The sequence below is a fragment of the Monopterus albus genome, unplaced genomic scaffold (assembly GCF_001952655.1).
Source record: "Monopterus albus unplaced genomic scaffold, M_albus_1.0 scaffold6.1, whole genome shotgun sequence".
Taxonomy (NCBI): domain Eukaryota; kingdom Metazoa; phylum Chordata; class Actinopteri; order Synbranchiformes; family Synbranchidae; genus Monopterus; species Monopterus albus.
Genome location: NW_018127886.1, coordinates 3446675 through 3463830, shown reverse-complemented (window position 1 = coordinate 3463830; position 17156 = coordinate 3446675). Strand labels below are relative to the sequence as shown.

The window sequence follows — 17156 nt, the reverse complement described above, 5'->3', positions numbered from 1 at the left end:
CACACTGAGAGCCTCTGCACCGGAGACCAGTTCCTTGTATGTTCAACATACTTGGTGATTAAAGCTGATTCTGATTCTGAATATACATATAATGGCTTCAAGATGGGCTACAAAGAACTGAAGGAAAATGCAAACCAGGTGCTGGTTCAGGTAGCCGGGAGAGAAGGAAAGGCAAAGTCGCACATCATCATAATCCTGATAATCTTTTTCAGCTCAGATGCTTTCTTTGGAAAAAAAAAGCTTGAACTCATGTGGATGTGTATATTTAATCTTTAGAACAGGAGATTCAAATAAATGAGCTCACAGGCTTTAAACTGATTAATGAAACAAAAACACTAAAAATGACCTGATGTAAAATTCTATGGTTTTTGTCAAGTGGCCGTAATGTGCCAAGACACACAGCGATGCAGCAGCAAAGGCAGGGAAGAAGACAACTGATAGCAAGTAAACATAAATGTAAACAATACAGAAATTAAAATGCTTTTAAAAATCTTTTTTACAAATGTTTTTGTGAAATAAAATGCATTGTACTTGTTAAAAATCAAGAATATACAGAGTTTGTTTACAAGAGGACTCGACAGGACACCACTAATGTTGGAGGCCTTTCCTGGCTTTTCTTTGTTTATCTTGACAGACCTGTGAGCTCCTTGAGTTGGATCACCTGTGTAACTCCATGTAAGGACATGCTGAAATCACGGCTGCCTGCCAACATCACTAAAAGTCTATATGTCACATTTCACAAACCAAGCGTGAAAAACAGGGATAACTGAAACAAGGACACACGAGATTTCTGAACTACTATAGACAGGAAACGTTTTAGAAAGTATTTATTTCTAAATTAAGATTTAGAAAGGAGATGTCAGTCACAACACTGGCATTCATCCTAAAAGCCACAAGTGGACACAAACTCTGTCTGTGAGAAAGTTAAACAGATCTTCATGAAAAAATAAATGTATGAATCACTGAAATTCATTTCTGCATCCACAAGGTCCTTCACATTTAAATGGTTGGGCTCCTGTGGGTGTTTATTCAGTACATTAATATGAATAAAATGTTGCATTAAATCTCCTACTGTACATATACAATATTTCTATCAATGTGTCATTCTCTAATTAGTTTCAACAGCACTGAAGATGTTGGCTTACTGTACGCTCAGCTCTGTCCCCAGAGACAATGTGGCTCAAAGCCACAGTGACAACTTGGAGTAAAAAGATAGAGCCCCAGTGACAACAGAAAGAGAAAAGCAGAGACAGAGATATAGCAGCATTGACTTGCAGCACACTGAGACCAAGAAATAGGACTAAGTAATATTGACCCCTTCAGCACCTCCCATACTGTCAATGTCATCTTTTGATGGTATCTTGCAGACAGTTCTTATTTCTGCCTTTTGTTGAATGCACAAAAACGTCTATTGTTGAGAGCATTTTTCAAAGAAAACATTAGGGACAATGACAACAGAAGGCACAAAGGCTGCAGTTAAGCCTTTCTTGATGATTTAAAAGACCTTGAGAAAATATCAGAACAGAGATGCTGGAGTGATTTTCTTTCAGGGATTTTATATTGTTGAAAAACTGCCATGATCCCAGAGTGATTTTAAAGTAACAGACTTTGTCATCAGCCGCTCTCCTAGGCGCTGGCACTGAAACCATACAAAGGAACTGAGCTTTTAACATCTCTAAATGTCTCTGCATAATGATCTGCTCCCTGTGCTGGGTCACAATAATTAATGGGGTAATCTCTGAAACAGCTTCGTGTGAAGATTACCACTTCTTATTTAAGACTATGAATAAAAAAGCAGTTATAACCTTCAAACCAATGACTTCAAACAAATAACTAAGATATCATTTAACAGATTTCAGTCAAAGTAAATTATGCAGCGTTTGACAGAAGCTGCACTTACATTTATTCTATTAATATCACAAGTAGAGCACAAACAGATTTGTGGTAACACCTTGATCAGAATAAGGTGGGTCTCAAATTTCATTCATTAGGAGGTAGGTTCAAAGTTTCACAACCATTAAATAGATGAACATTTATCACATCAATGCCAGTTTTCAACTACTTTCTACTCTGGGAAGCCAACGCTCTTTCTACACGTTCATCTACTTTGGTTAAGTCCTCTGGGAACAGCCTTTCTCAGGGGAACCATCTAAGAATATATGATGTTTACTACTAAAGAGAAGGCTCACCTTCTGTGTAATAGTTCTAACAGTACTGTTCTACTCCACTGGAAACATGCAGCAGAATAAGAGAACCAGCGTCCAGCCACTGAAACAGGTCCATCTTCATGAAGCATTTGCTTTTGATGGAATGCTGGATTTGGTGTATTGTGCATGTTACAATGAAGCAAGATTTTTTTGTGTCAACCCCATTTAATTGGGAAACATTTTACAATGAAGCCTTATTATCACTTTGCCATCTAGAAAAAAGCATTCATGACTTCATCTCAGAATCAGAATCTGCTTTATTGGCCAGGTGTGTCGGACACACGAGGAATTTGACTCTGGTACATCGGCTCTCAATGTGTATGTACATATCCCCTGCTCTTTATGTTGTGCTGTCTCTTCATAATTCATTAAAATAGTACAATGTGTTCTTAAAGCATACAGGCATTTTGAGCCTGTTGTTTTGTCTTATTTTAGGACAGACTGATTACAGACATGTAGTATTCTGCATTATCTTTCACTTCAGCCTATGAACTTTCTTTCATCAAGCAAAAATATATGCCTGCACCAATTTAAGACAAGAATGGTAGTGGAGATACTATGAGCATATGTCCCAGTATCAGCGAGTCCCAGCGCTCATACTTAAATTTCTCAGAACTTGTTTAGCTGGGATTTTGTGAATAAAAACAACAACACCATTAACTAAAACATATGTAAATGCTGTGCACTTTGATATGGGCCTAGTATTTGTTCACTTACTGTTTGTCATTTTCCCTTCTTGAATGAAAGTGTTGTTACTCTGAGAGTGTACTGTACAGTATATGTGCGTTCATTAATGTGAACTGAGGGGAGGCAGGACAGATCTGGGACACTCAGCCATCAAACACAAAGCAGCAGAAACCTAAAACCAGGGCAGTCGCTGATCCACCGAGAAACATTCCCAAATGTGGCAGGTCGTCTGTCCTTAATTAAGCTCTCGGATCTTCTCCATATTTTATCATGGTCATTCATATTCATTTACACTGTAACTGTGGCTGTGGACACAATCACCTCCTTTGGGGCCTCACTTAACTCACATGGAAAAATCCAGGCCACTCAGTAACTGCAGTCAATAACACTGAAGAAAATGTGGATGGTTGCTTGTACTGCAATGGGCAGCAGGGGAGATGGGAAACAGGATGAGTCAGAGTGGCTGAGGTAATTCATTTAAGTCTACTATATTAAATCTCATAGCACTGGTTTTCTACCTTATTTCTACCTTATTAGTCACCATGATGACATGTCTAAATTGCCTACAACCCTTACTAATGTTCTCTTTATTGCTGTAGAAAGTTTCAGCAAACTAGTTAACTCCAACTACTGACTGATTGTCTAAAACTGTATTAGTGCACGTTGAAACTACAGAAAGAGCTCAGTATCGTGACCTCCAGGTATGCAAGTATGTTTTTTCTGCTACAGAAATTGCTGCTAGTGGAGAGTCGGTTAACTAAACTGGCAAAATATTGCACCAGGTACAACTAAGTTGTACATTATTTAATCTCTTTTCCTTTTTTGACAGTTCAGAGGGAGACAAGAAATGGGTCCCCAGCAAAATTCAAACCAGGGACGCTGCGGTTAGTGCTTGCATTAGACCACTAGACCACTGTGCTTTCAAAACATGTCAGCATGAGTCCCAGAATACCTGCAATTTGTTGAATTCAGGGGGGCTTGAAACCTCTTTACAGATAAACAGTCAGTGCCAATGGGGACAAGGGGGCTGATGGGGACTATAGTTACTGCAAAGCTCCTAATAATAAGCCAGCAAAGCTCATGTGTTAAATTTTTTATCTGCCCCTCTTCAACTGCACAATAGTGGAAATGTTTCTTTGTTCTAACAGTATTGCCAGTTCCTGCTGTGTTTATGTGTTGTGTCACTCCCACTGCTACTGTCAGTTAAAATACTGTACCCTTAAAGTACAGCACCATATCCATTAAATTTAATGGGGCATGTAATACCCCTCTTTCTCTGCCCTTGTTTCCTGATTCTGTCCAAACTGTCTACTGTCCAAAAACAAATTGGGGTTTAACTGAATACTGGTCTTTGGCTAATGTGAGGTGTCCATATTTGTTAGATTTTCATGCACTTTTGTATTTTTAAGTGTCATAATTGTGTCTTGGATACTAACATGAACAATATTCTGATGCTCAGAGTTAAGACAACTTGCCTGGAGAACCTTACATGCAGTGCACACTAACCATAACATCTGAAATGTTTGTAGTTTTAAAGCCCCACATAGACCACAAGCACAAAATGGACACAATTGTAACAGTACAGCAGCTAAATTTATCCTTTAGAGTAAGATACTATGTAGAAGTCACAAATAACAATGAAAGGCATAGATTTGTCTTTAGTGAGTTGACATCTGAACCCTAAATAGATGTAACTAAAGGACAAGAATTACCTTGTTAAAAGTTCTTAAAATTGCATCTAATCCTCCACTGACATATCAAAAATCTATAAATATGAACAAAGTCAAATGTTTGGACCCACTTTCTCTATGAACTGAATGGGAAAACGAATCCAAACCTTTGAGTTGTAGTTTACAGTATATGTTATTACACCATATAAACAGTATGCTGTACTGTAATACAACGTGTAGTCATATAAACATTAACAACATAACAAGCAGACAAACATTAGACTCACCCTCCTTTGATGTAATCCAGGAAGGTGTGTTCTGATTCCACAGTGAATGACAACAAGGACACCTGAGGTTAAAAAAGAGGCCAACAGATTATGTCATGCTTTGTAATTAAGAAAAGCAAAATCTGCCAATCTACACATTAACACCGACCTCTGATTTAACCACCCGCAAAATGACTTATCCACACAAAATGAGTTTGACACCTGGGCAGCATATTAGTATTACAATCACTGAGGGTGTCTGTTGGATGATCAGTGTGATGGATAACTAAACACAGATTTTAATTACAGAGCATATAGCAAGAGCAGCCAAAGTACTCAGGCTGGAACAAAGCTGTGACTCATTTCTAAACATCCATCACTACTCTTCACTAATAAAACATTACTATGGACTTGGTTATTCACCCTGTTTGAGGTCACGAGGATGTTTTCTCATCTACTTAAATTCGCTATTTAGATCTAAAGCCCTGGGACTGGGAATGGAAGAAAAACATTTAACAGAACTAAACTGCATTATTCAATCCACTCTGAAAAAATTTCTTGAAAAATTAATAAAACAAAGGGAGAGCAGGGCTGTGAGTAGAGCAGGGAGTTTGCTCTTTTCCTGGAACTCAGACTCACCGTCCCAGAGTTTATGTATCTCTTCTTCTTTATTTTCTTCTTGGGGTTCACCACCTGGTATGAAGGCAGAACAGAAAGGAAGCATAATGATAATATGAACTTGCAGCACAATTCTTTTTATCCACCCTTGGGCAAGTAATAAACACATCTTTGTCCTCCTACTCGAGGTCTGTAAAGGTAATGGAGCATGGGGACTGAATCCAATAACTGCAGGAGGTGAGAACAAGATAGCATTGATCATGCCTTGCAGCAAGACACAGATTATTCAGGGGGATTTTTGCGAGTGCCAAAACTGTAATGAACATTTTACATGCATGTTATCAATTTTGGGAATAGTGGAACACATATATCTGTCTAAACCATTTACTTGTAATAAACAAAATGATAACAGCATGCGAACTGAATTGCAAATTCACAGGTGTACAATAAAGTGTAATACAGGCAGATATATAGCCTACAATAATATTGGGGTGATATGCAAGGCAAACCAATTATGAGCAATTCCAGCTCTCCCTGCTTTAAATTAATGTTGCATTCAGATCTTGCAACCAAAACATGTGCAGTATACAACAGTAAGCCCTAAAGATCAAATAGCTCTACTTCTCATTCTATGGCTCTGCACACAAACATAAAGCACAAGCCTGGAGGAAACTGTGCTGTAGAATAAAGCAAACCGCAGCTCGCTCTCTTCCTTTCTCCTTTATTCTGCTTCTGTGGTTTCTCAAGCTCCTCCTTTAACAAGGATGATGCCTGATAGCACTGTGGCTCATCACTCAGTCACTACCTGGTTCACGTTACGTCACACACACACACATCACTTTGAATTACACTAGCCTCCATTAGCATTAGCTGTGTTGTCATCTCGACTCAGAACTAATGTTTGCAGGCCCCGTGCATGTCAGGTTGAGTACAGAGGAATCTGCGCAGAGTCGAACACTGCAGCCGGTGACCTATTCAAATTCTTTGTTTGTCAACTGTAAAAAGCTTTGTGTGGTTTATGGCCACATCCTGAAACTGTTTCAAGGGCACTGACCTGGCAAGGAGTGCACGAAGAAACTGCTGTGTATCATTTTCTAATTAAAATAGAGAAAGGTGTGCTCAAGGGTGATGGATGCACCTACTTTTCTTATGCACTGTCAGCAGTGTGAAAGGGCAGCTCTGCATGCCATTCACTCACTCTGTCTTCCCCTGTGTCTTTTGCTGTCTATCCTTATCTATCCACATCTACCCACCATCGTTTCCTATACTCACTCTCTCTTCATTAGCTCTGTTATTTCCTTTCCTTAAGATCCTTAAATCCTAAAAAACTAGTTCTGTTGCTTTCCGATTTGTATTCTCACCACAGAGGCACACTTCCTCATCTGGTCTGTTGCACCAATTAACCTCTCCAATTCTTAAAACTAGGAAGGATAAGGAGAGACAAAGGAGGCACACTGTTCATTTCAAATAGCCACAACATGGCTCAAGCAACCAAAGCCCGAGAGTTTCCTGTCACTGAACTTTGGATAACAAGACCTCGCTGAACCAAAAAGAGCACAGACTTGCTCTGAAATCTAAGTAGTTTTCTCACAGTGGCACTGCAGGAGAATGTTTGTGCCAAAGGTGCATCCACATTTCATTCATTAAGTTTGAACACAGCTCCCTCTGTCTACAGAATGCTTGGAGACACAACAATCTTATATTGATTAACTAGATGTACCACACCTTCAGGACTGGATATAAAGGAGATCAAGTTCACACAGTGAGTTGAGTTCCATCTTAAAGTAGTTTTAAAAGGACCAGCAGGAAAAAGGTAACATACAGTTCAAATGAAATGTGCAACCACAGTCACCGTTTTACATAAAGTACCTCTGCCCTGAGGGATGACATGCAGGGCGATTACAGGATTGACTGTCTTGATCTCCACTCACCTCGTAGACATTTAGTTGGCTCTGACCCCGACACAGCTCTTTGTAGCTAGTGGTGAATTCACCAATAAAATCGTGGCTGGAAGAACAAGACAAAAAAACTGCATCACATATGGGTCATTCATCTACAGTAGGTAAAACCCTGAGAGGTGGAAGGTACAGTGGCAGGAAAAAGTTTGTGAACCCTCTGGAATTCCCTGCTTTTCTCTATTAACTGGTTATAAAATGTGATCAGAGTCATAAGTACAGTACAAACACAATGTGCTGAAGCTAATAACACACAAGCATTATAAGAGTTTGTGCCTTTATTGAACACACCCATTAAACATTCCCAGTGTTGGTGGAAAACTAAATGACCTGCACAGTATTCAGGACGAATGTTGGACCATTCTTCATCACAAACTGTCTTCAGCTAAGCCATATTGTTAGGTCTGGTGTGAGCAGACTCCAGACTCCAGTTAGCCTTTGTTTTGTTTTGGTTCTCATACTTTTTTCCTGCCAACCTTTTTCAACCTGTTTCAAAGGTGCATTCAGTGTGGACAAGGACAATATACTGTAATCATTTATGTTATTATAAATTAATAAATGAATTTCTTCTCTCTTGCCACTGAAAATGTAGCTAGTGGAATTACACCACAACTGTTGATGGACAGATGTTAGCTATAGTAAGATTCCATTTTTCAGTGAATAAAAATAACCTCTATTAAGTGTTATTGTAAGATAAGGTGGGGGTTCTTTTGAGTATGAAAAAATGAACAAATAATGTAATGCACAGAGGAGCTGAAGGACAAACTCTTAAAAAATGACAAGTACAATCAACTACCGGTACTAATCGTGAATGTACTGTCTGTGTAAGTGGAGTTATTACCTCCCGTCTCTGTCCCAGTCATACACTTCCACTTTGATTGTCCTGTGAACACATCAAAAGAGGTCAAGTCATGCAAGTCACATGACACATTAGTATTTTAAAGCCATCACATACATTTAAAATGCAATGTAAAATGTAAATGATAATAACAGAAGGAAAACAGAGGGAAAGGTGTTTGTTTGTGTGAGCATATTTATGTAATTTGTAAGCTGCTATCTAAATGTCCTTGAGGGCGCAGTTTGTTGGTAAAATGACCTCACGAATTTTAATGAATTGTTTACCAGTGAGTTTGTCTCTCTCACAGAAGAAACCTCAAGTTGACAGAGTTGTTAAAACTTTGGGTAAAACATTTTCTCTGCACATGCCAGAGATAGAAAACTAACCTCTTGGGAGGCAGCATATTTTGCAAGTTCCCAAAATACACTGGAAGGCGAGAAATCAAAAAACGTAAGCTTGAGAAAATTAACTAAGAATGGGAAAAATGCTTCCTTTTCTTCTACATGATCTGATAGAAAGATCAGCAGCTTACAGCCCCATCAGCTGCTGTCCATAATGTGTCAGTGGGCCCAGAAGGAGGAGGGCTGTCCTGTTATCCTGACCTGAACTCATTCCGTCTGCACTTAACACATATCCTAACCTCACATAACTGTGCCAAGTGTTGTTATAGCGCAGAGAAGGATGAGACAAGAATTGCACCCTGAATCAGTTTTAAAACTGTTCTATCCTCCATCTAAATACTGCAGATAACACAGCCAGATAGTCACATTTCAGAGTCAGAGTGAGAAAACCATTAAATTCTGCTCGTACCCTTTGACTGACAGTCAAAAACACTGATGTGTTTTGACACTCAGGGCAAGCGTGGCAGATGATTTCCCTGTGATATGTCAGTCACCATCAAATTTCTCCAATATCATTTTTGTGCAACTAATGAAGAGGGTCATGAGCAACACTACGACTCGATCGAATTTACTGGTGAAGATACAGAGAATTAGTTCCCTTGGATCAATTTCATTTCAGTTTCTACATCCACCGTATGCTTGTACAGAAATGGGAGAACTTTTACTTTCTAATGGGAGTTAAAGTCAGAAGACCACAATACATTTGACTATTCATCCAAGAGACATGTCTGATGAGAGTGAGTAAATATTATTCATGCCTTAGATGTACATGTAAAACATGAGCACAGTGGACATAAGAAGTGCAAAGCCTGAGGCTTCTGGTGACCCTGAAACCTTTCTTCTCCTTTGTGCCATTGGCTCCCATCAGACATCTCAGATCTGGATCTTCATCCTCACTTCTTTTCCTTTCTAAATTTATGTGCAAGGTGCCCTTGAGGTCCGCGGTCTTCTTTTGTTTACAGTGTATCCACATCTATAGGCTAATGATAGAGGGAGTTGTACTGTAAAGCTCTTTGAGGCAAATTTGTAACTTTGCACAAAAAAAATCAAATTGACTTCACTTGAAAAAATAAGAGGAAAAAGTGAGTCTAGGAAAATCAACATTACAGCACATATAAAGTAAATCTGTGGTATATTTATATGACAAAATGGCAGACTAAAATCCTCAAAGGGAATCAAACTTCTTTCATGTTTCTGCTCCATTTCTCTGAGTCAATTAGCTTCTCTGGGCAGGTGAGCAGAGATGAGGTCAAGATTAAGAACCTCTGTTGACGCCCAGCGCGGTGGAAAGGATACGGTTTGACATCCCCTTTGACTCCTACAGACTCTCATGGTTGTCTGGGCCTACATACATTCATGCTTTTGTGCACACACACACACACACACACACACACACACACACAAGACAGCAGGGCTGCTCTGTTGTTCAGCCACCTGTCAACATCTATAGAACGAGCACAGCCTCTTCCTCCTCCTCTCCCTTCCTCTGTCTCTCTTCTTATTTTTTATTTTCCTGCCAAAACTCTTCCTGCTCCTCAGGTGTCCCGTGAGGCCCTTTGCTTCGAAGAAATTCAGATAAGCTAGTAGATGCCACTGAAGCAGCCAATCAGAAACTTGAAATGCACTGAAAGGATCTCACTGACTGTGGGCAAATCAATGAACAGCCAGGCACGATAGCATGTAGTCAGAGATAGGCCTGTAACAATTCTCTATTTCAGCAGCAGATAAAAGAAAGGTAGAAAATCAATGGTGTCTAAATTTGATGCACCCAACTCATTTTGAAATAAGCACAGCACATATTAAAGCTCTTCATGGCTTTGAATTCCACTGGGAAAAATCACACTTCATCTGGGTGTGCATGCAGTGTGTGTCACTTTATAGTACATCATGAGTCACCCTACCTGTCATAGTCTCCGTTGCAGAGTGCTCTGACAGGGATGGAGAAGGGCTGCCACACAGGGTTCAGTGTGTTCTTCACCACTTCACTCTTGTGGCAGATTGTGAACCTGAAGATACAGTTTGACAAGGAGTTAAAATCCTAAAACCTAATGACAAAATCCTCCAACTACAGTTTGTTTTGGGACCCTATCTGCTTAATGTATCAGTATGCAAGGGATCTCAGTCTTATTCCTCCAGTCCTCTTTGAGCTCCTCCTAACCTGGCTTTGATAAGACACCGTGAAAGAGCAGCAAGAGCCAAACTCACGTGCCATCCTCATTGCTTCTGTAGAAAACCATGAATGGATCAGACTTTCCAAAGAAGTCCTTTTTATCCAGTTTGTTGGCACAGAATTGCATTGTTGCGTAATCCTACAGAGAAATAAAGAAAGTTAGAGAAATGAGAAGACATTAAAGAACACTGCAAATCCATGATGCTGCCTCTGTTTGCCTAATGTTTGTTTATACAAGCTCTGTGCAAAGATATAAAAGCACTGAAGCACCAATTAAAATCAAAGTGCTGACTGAATCCTAATAAGAATGAAACAATCAGCAGGCTGAAGTTTCCAAAACCTGCAAATGCATTAATTGCAATTTCTTTATTATACAATTCCTGCACAACAACAGTGGACAGGACAAGGGATATAAAATTGAAAAAACCTTGCTGTGCTGAAAATAATTCTAGTAAGTGTATGAGATTCTGCAGTGGCACAGAAATGGATTCTGAAACTCGGCACATGGAGGAGGGCTGTGTACAAAAAGGACGTGGAGGGTGTGAGTGCAGCTAATGATACATTAGAAAGGGTGGTATTACCATAATTATACTCATTTAGGCAGCATTTCAATGTGCAGTGCCATTATAAAGACAATGAACATGCTCCATAATGCTCCTGGTTCCAGATAGTCTCACTGTGGTCAAGGTACAATACACTGTATAATAGTGAGGATGAACAGTGGGCACAGACTAGACAGGTAAGCATCCACATCAGATGAAACTCTGAAAAGTGTTCTCCATCACCAACAGCCTTTATCTCAAAGCTATATGAGCCTATTAAAAAAACCTTTTAGCCCTAAAATATACTGCATATGCAAGTCAAGTGTCTAATCATTGTATCTTAAAGCGTGAGATGTGATATGAGATGACATTCAGATCCTTCATCTAGCAAAAAGAAGGGCTGTTTTTACCCAGTTGGGCTTCTGGGATTTCAGGCTCTGAAGTGCATCTATTAGATCTGAATCAGTGTGACGCTGGGCAGCACCTCTATCGATTGCTCTGACCCACATCAGTGTGGATCGCTCTGCCTTTGACCTGCCTCTCACTAACCCTATCACATCACTTTATGGCTTGGACACAGACATGTCACAGACCAGCCTCTGTCTCTGAGGCAACTGTTCAGAGAACGAAGGGTGCTACTACAACGATACATGAGAAAATAACTCTCAGAGTAATCTCCAGAAAATTGAGCTAATTTGACTGTTGTTTCCAGTCGTGGTTTATGTTTCCAATTAAAACTGTGGAAATGTTGAAACAGAAGCAAAGTAAAGAGCTGATTAAAACAGTCAGTGGTGGCTAAATGGGCAGCTATATATCGATTTTAATTTCCTACTATACTGTCATTTTCAGTTATTACTCGTTTCTGCTCAGTATGCAACATAGGTACAGAGCATGTTAATGGAAGATTGTCTTTTTCCAATTTGTGTAGTTTGATACGGCGCAGCCAAGTTATAAAGCCATTCACTGTGCCGTTTGTGCCTGAAGCGTGTCAAGCTCTCCCTTGATGGCTTTTCACAAGAACATAATTTGAACATCTAAGTTCCCGCTGTGGCTCGGTGTGTGGATTTATAAAAAAAAAAAAATCATCATGTTGGAGGAGTGTGCTCAGCTCAGTAATCCAAGCCCTTAAAAATAGAGCCACCCTATAACTGTCCAGCTTAGCCCTGACACAACCCCTACAATTACACTATCATGGCAACACGTTGCCTTAAGCCTTCATTAGGCACAGATAACACATAGCCACTTTGCTGCCTAGCAGTGTTCTCTCATTAAGTGGGGAAAAAAAGGCAGAACATTCATTTCAGCCACTGAGGTTTAGGAGCGGTGGGGGAATACTGAGTGCAGTCTACATCCTTCTTTCCATTTCTCTGCTCTACCAAGATATCGCTGCATGGGGTAGGCGGTACAGCAATGCACATTGTCACTTTCAGAAAGTGGGACTGGTTTTTTAAAGGAATACAGAGCATACTCAAATTCACACAAGCTTGTGGTATCCTGAGCATCACACATTGTGGTGAATTAGCAAATTAATAATGAGCTAGAGATATACTGAACCCAGCTTCTCTGTATGCAGCACACATCTTTTCATTCATTTATGTGAAGACTGATTTTCCCAACAAACATGGAATAAAAAGAAAAGTAGTGACAAAGCCCAATTCCATTTTCCAACTACAGTGAAAAACTGAAGAATACCTTTACGAGGGAAATGCTATTTTGAAATTCAAAACAGACAAAGAACCACTTAGGATTTTATTTCAAGACCACAACTGTGGGGAAAGTTCCTTTACATTGTCTGTTTTATTTGTTAACATCATTACTGTGACTGGATATAAAACCTCAGCTAAGCAACCATTAATTTGGCTCATTTCTCATTTGAAAATGTTATTAGCTAACAGCGGTTGCTCCTCCCCACCTCCTTCACACACACATAAAATTTCTTGCTAGATTTTTTTGACTTGAGATGCCTTTAGCAACGTTTTTGTTTCAAAAAAGCAACTAGTGACAAATCTAATGACTTTAAGTCACCCACAAAACCTGATGAATAAAAGATTGTATTGTGTAAGGGTGATGGTAAAACACAGGAATATTGAATAGAGATAGTCAAGTTCATTTCAGCTCCTAAGTGTTTGTTTGTATATGTATATGTATATGAAGACCCGACCAAGGTCGCAGCCATACAAATTCACGACATAATAACCCTGAATATGAATATTATTGGCCTATATGTCCAGTAAGCAATAAAACTGGCTGTGGTTTACTGCTGCCATATGTAAAGTGTAGATTATTTATATTTAAATCAGCCGGTGCTGCAATGGACTATGAGGCGGATCTGAGAGGGAGCCAGCCGCTGCTCAGCCAGAGATAACAGCAGCCAAGAGAAAGCCCTTGATCCACACTGTTGCTGTGTCTAATGATACCTGGTAAATCCACCACAGAGGTGAAAGCCAACCCGCCGCTAATGGTTAACAGTCCCTGCAGAACTTCACCAGTCGATTCTCACTCTGATGGTTTCAGTTTCCCTAAACAAGAGCTGCACTGTTTACCTCTGGCAAAGCAGCAACTCTGGTGCCTTCATTTATTGGTCACAGGTGGATTATAGAATAAACACCATCCAGATGGATGGTCGCAGTTCCAAATGGCTATAATTCATAGTTGTGGGATTTGTACTGACAGCAGTGCCTTCAGCTGCGTTTTCCTTCATTTTTTCATCCTGGTTTTTACTCAGACCAGAGGTATTTCCATTCAGGGTTAAATTCTATGTAAATAAGCAAATGAGAAGATAAATAAGGAGCGGCATGTCATGTCTGTGTCTCTGATTCTGTATGTGAGAAAGGAAACGCTTTTTTGTGTCAGTAATGATCATTTGCATTTATATTACAAAATTGCTTCTTGAAGTGGTGCTTTGCGGTGATGATGGTAATTCCCATCATCAGAGAACCAGTGCACCTGATGACTCACAGCAGCCTTTCAATGACTGTGAACACTGACACGTCGGTCCAGCAGGACCAAACCAGTAATGGTTATCGCTATCAGCATGCTTTATCAGTCTCACTCTAACAGGAGGCTGTGTATTCGTCAAGAAATTAATGCTGATAGTAAAACTTGGAAAAAAAAAATTTCATAGCTAAGATCAGCTGATTTTAACCTCTTTTACAAAAATTAGTAAAGGTTCAAATTTTTAGATGCTTACATTTATTAAGACATGAAACATTTATACAGTAGTTGCTGCTCAATGGCTTGTTTAATAGCCTCTGAGGGTGGCCAGTTATTCTGGCCAATAAGTCTTGCTTCTGTCTTGCTCCACTGACAGTAGCATAATGTAATCATTTACTACCTACATTTAGCAGTAGAGAACAAGTAAATGGGTATTAGTAGACCAGTTATTAGTATAGAGCTTTGGATTAACACAACACACACAGAGAAGTAAAAGCCTCTTTTAGCGATTGGAATGAGAGCGGGTTAATTCAAATTTATGGCATAGTCACTATGTACATAATTTCCAAATGACAAATGCAACCACGCAGTGACATGGCGTGTCCCGCTTGTTTAATGGGGACATCATATATCTTGCTGAATTTAGGGCTATTAAACAACTCACATCACTTCAGAGGGCTCGTGGACACTGCTAAACATGCATTATGCACCTCACACAAGCGCACACCATTTCCCCACAGCATGCCACATATGATTTCTGAGTGATGTTATATTCTAAAAGTTATGTTCAATTAAGTGGTTAAACGGCCCATTTCAAATTAGCTCAGTGAAGAAAAGCAAAAGAAAAAATAAAAACTAAATTAAAAGAATATATGGGTCAAAACTTTTTGAACTTACTCTGCAGTTTCCGAGCTCCTCGGCAGACAAGATAATGGTCCCACATTTCTTCCCAGGTATGCCACTGTGAAAACAAAATAGTTACAATACATTCTTAACAAAAAGACCTTAAAGTGACAGTATGTAACTCAAGGAGCATTAACATGGAACTCCAAATCAAGCCACTCTGCCCGGCGCTCCCTCTCTCTGCTCCACTACAATCTGCTACGCTCCACCACACTCTGCCCAGCTTTTCAGATATTTGTCGTTATGAAATTACAATTAATGAGAATGCAACAAAACCTACTGAAGCAGAAATAACTGAAAATCTCTAATTGGTCAGAGAGGTCAGTCCCATTCAAAACCCTTTAGAAGCCAATATCTCTGCACTGCTGCCAGTGCTGTTCAATGAGTCTGGGTCACAGGAGGCTTCGACAGCACTTCTCCACATTAAGACAAGTTTTGGAGCAGATTTCTATAACAGAAATATTTGGAAAACGTGACATGCTATAGTTTTAAAGAGCCACTTTATAACATCAATGTCTACTGGAGTAAGATGATTTTAGCTTCAGCTTCAGTTGGTCGGTCCAGTTATCTTTTGAAAGAGAGCTAAAGTACAACTAAGTAGTAGGCTTTCACTTTTCCTCCACATCTTTGATTTATCATTTCTGGTATGTCAACAAAAACAGACACACAAATAATACTACTAATAATAATTATATGAATGAATGTTTATAAAGCTTTTTCTGCAGTAACATGTTTTATATCAGGTTACAGGTCATTCTAAATACATTTACTGCTTTTAATCCAATAATGCAATACTGGAGAAACAGTTTGACAGCACATTATTTTGCTTTACTCCTGTAACTGAATCAAAAACCAGTTAGAAATACTAGCTCTTGTGGCTCAATGTGGAATAGGTTCTCTGATCTCCGTCTGCCAGCAACACACTGGCTCCTCAGGTCTGCACTTGTTTACGGCTGATTCCCACTCCAGCAGATGATCAAGATAAGTCCCAGCACAAGACAGGTTCCCTGCATCTGTGCTTCTGTACATCACCTCTTTGGTGCCAATCAAACTGTGCTAACAAAAATAGACACAGCACTGCTCCACAGTTTACCCTGAATGTTATTTGACTGTATATTCTGAAGCAAAACAAAATGAGATTTCTTTATATCCAATCTCACCAAAGTTCAGCATCCACTAAAAATGTGAGAAGCAGACAGAGCCCATTCCACCCAACACAGAGCAAGGCAGCATATCAGCTTTCCAATCATACAGTAGCCCTCCACCTGCTGACACTCCTGTCATCTTGCCAGTTAAAGAACGAAATTACACGAGAGTCCTGCGGTGGCCTTAGCTAGAGATCAATAAATTAGAAGGTCAGACTTGCAAAGCCTCATCAAGCTGTGACAGTTGATCTGACTGGCAGTAATACTGGATTCCACACTGCTCAACAGGAGGAAGTCCTTGACCACAGCAGCAGCAAAAGTTTTCATTATTTACACAGATAATCTAAAGCAAAAACCTGTAATGGCTGAATATACAGTACTGGATAGACTGTGGTTCTCTCTTTCCCACCTGCCTGTGCTAAGGATTTGTATTGTTTTTAAGATATACGGTAAGTGGTGCTTCCATTATCCTTTATTTGCCTCTCTCAGGTTTCCTTGGCTCGTATCACATAGTGTCATAGTCTTTTCATAATAGCAACTGTAGCCCCTGATGGATCACCTTTGACCAACACCTTAATATAAATCCACTGACTAAAAGCATCTGCTGCGTATCGACCAGTACAGTATGTGCGAGGAAACCACCAGTGTTTTTAGCCTTTAATGGGGTGAAATGTAAAACGAAGCCCTATCAGAGGGGAGGCACACTTCTCAGTTCCACAACGACCATCCTCAAGGTAAATTAACTGTCCTTGAATTATTGATGTTGCCACCATGCAGGTTGATGACGCCTCAAAGAGCCAGTAAACCCCTCACCACTGAG

The 17156-nt window shown here is 39.7% G+C and overlaps 1 protein-coding gene across 2 annotated transcripts in view; it reads right to left on the bottom strand.

The window, feature by feature from the left end:
- The window catches only part of cpne5a (copine Va), a 71149-nt gene that overhangs the window by 22085 nt on the left and 31908 nt on the right, over positions 1–17156 (bottom strand). For both annotated transcript variants that reach the window (XM_020619362.1, XM_020619371.1), the window contains 7 exons: positions 15186–15249; positions 10848–10951; positions 10544–10648; positions 8245–8286; positions 7380–7455; positions 5470–5523; positions 4852–4913 (listed from right to left, as the gene is read on the bottom strand). In XM_020619362.1, coding sequence (XP_020475018.1) covers positions 4852–4913; positions 5470–5523; positions 7380–7455; positions 8245–8286; positions 10544–10648; positions 10848–10951; positions 15186–15249 — 507 coding nt within the window. The remainder of the gene's footprint in view (positions 1–4851; positions 4914–5469; positions 5524–7379; positions 7456–8244; positions 8287–10543; positions 10649–10847; positions 10952–15185; positions 15250–17156) is intronic.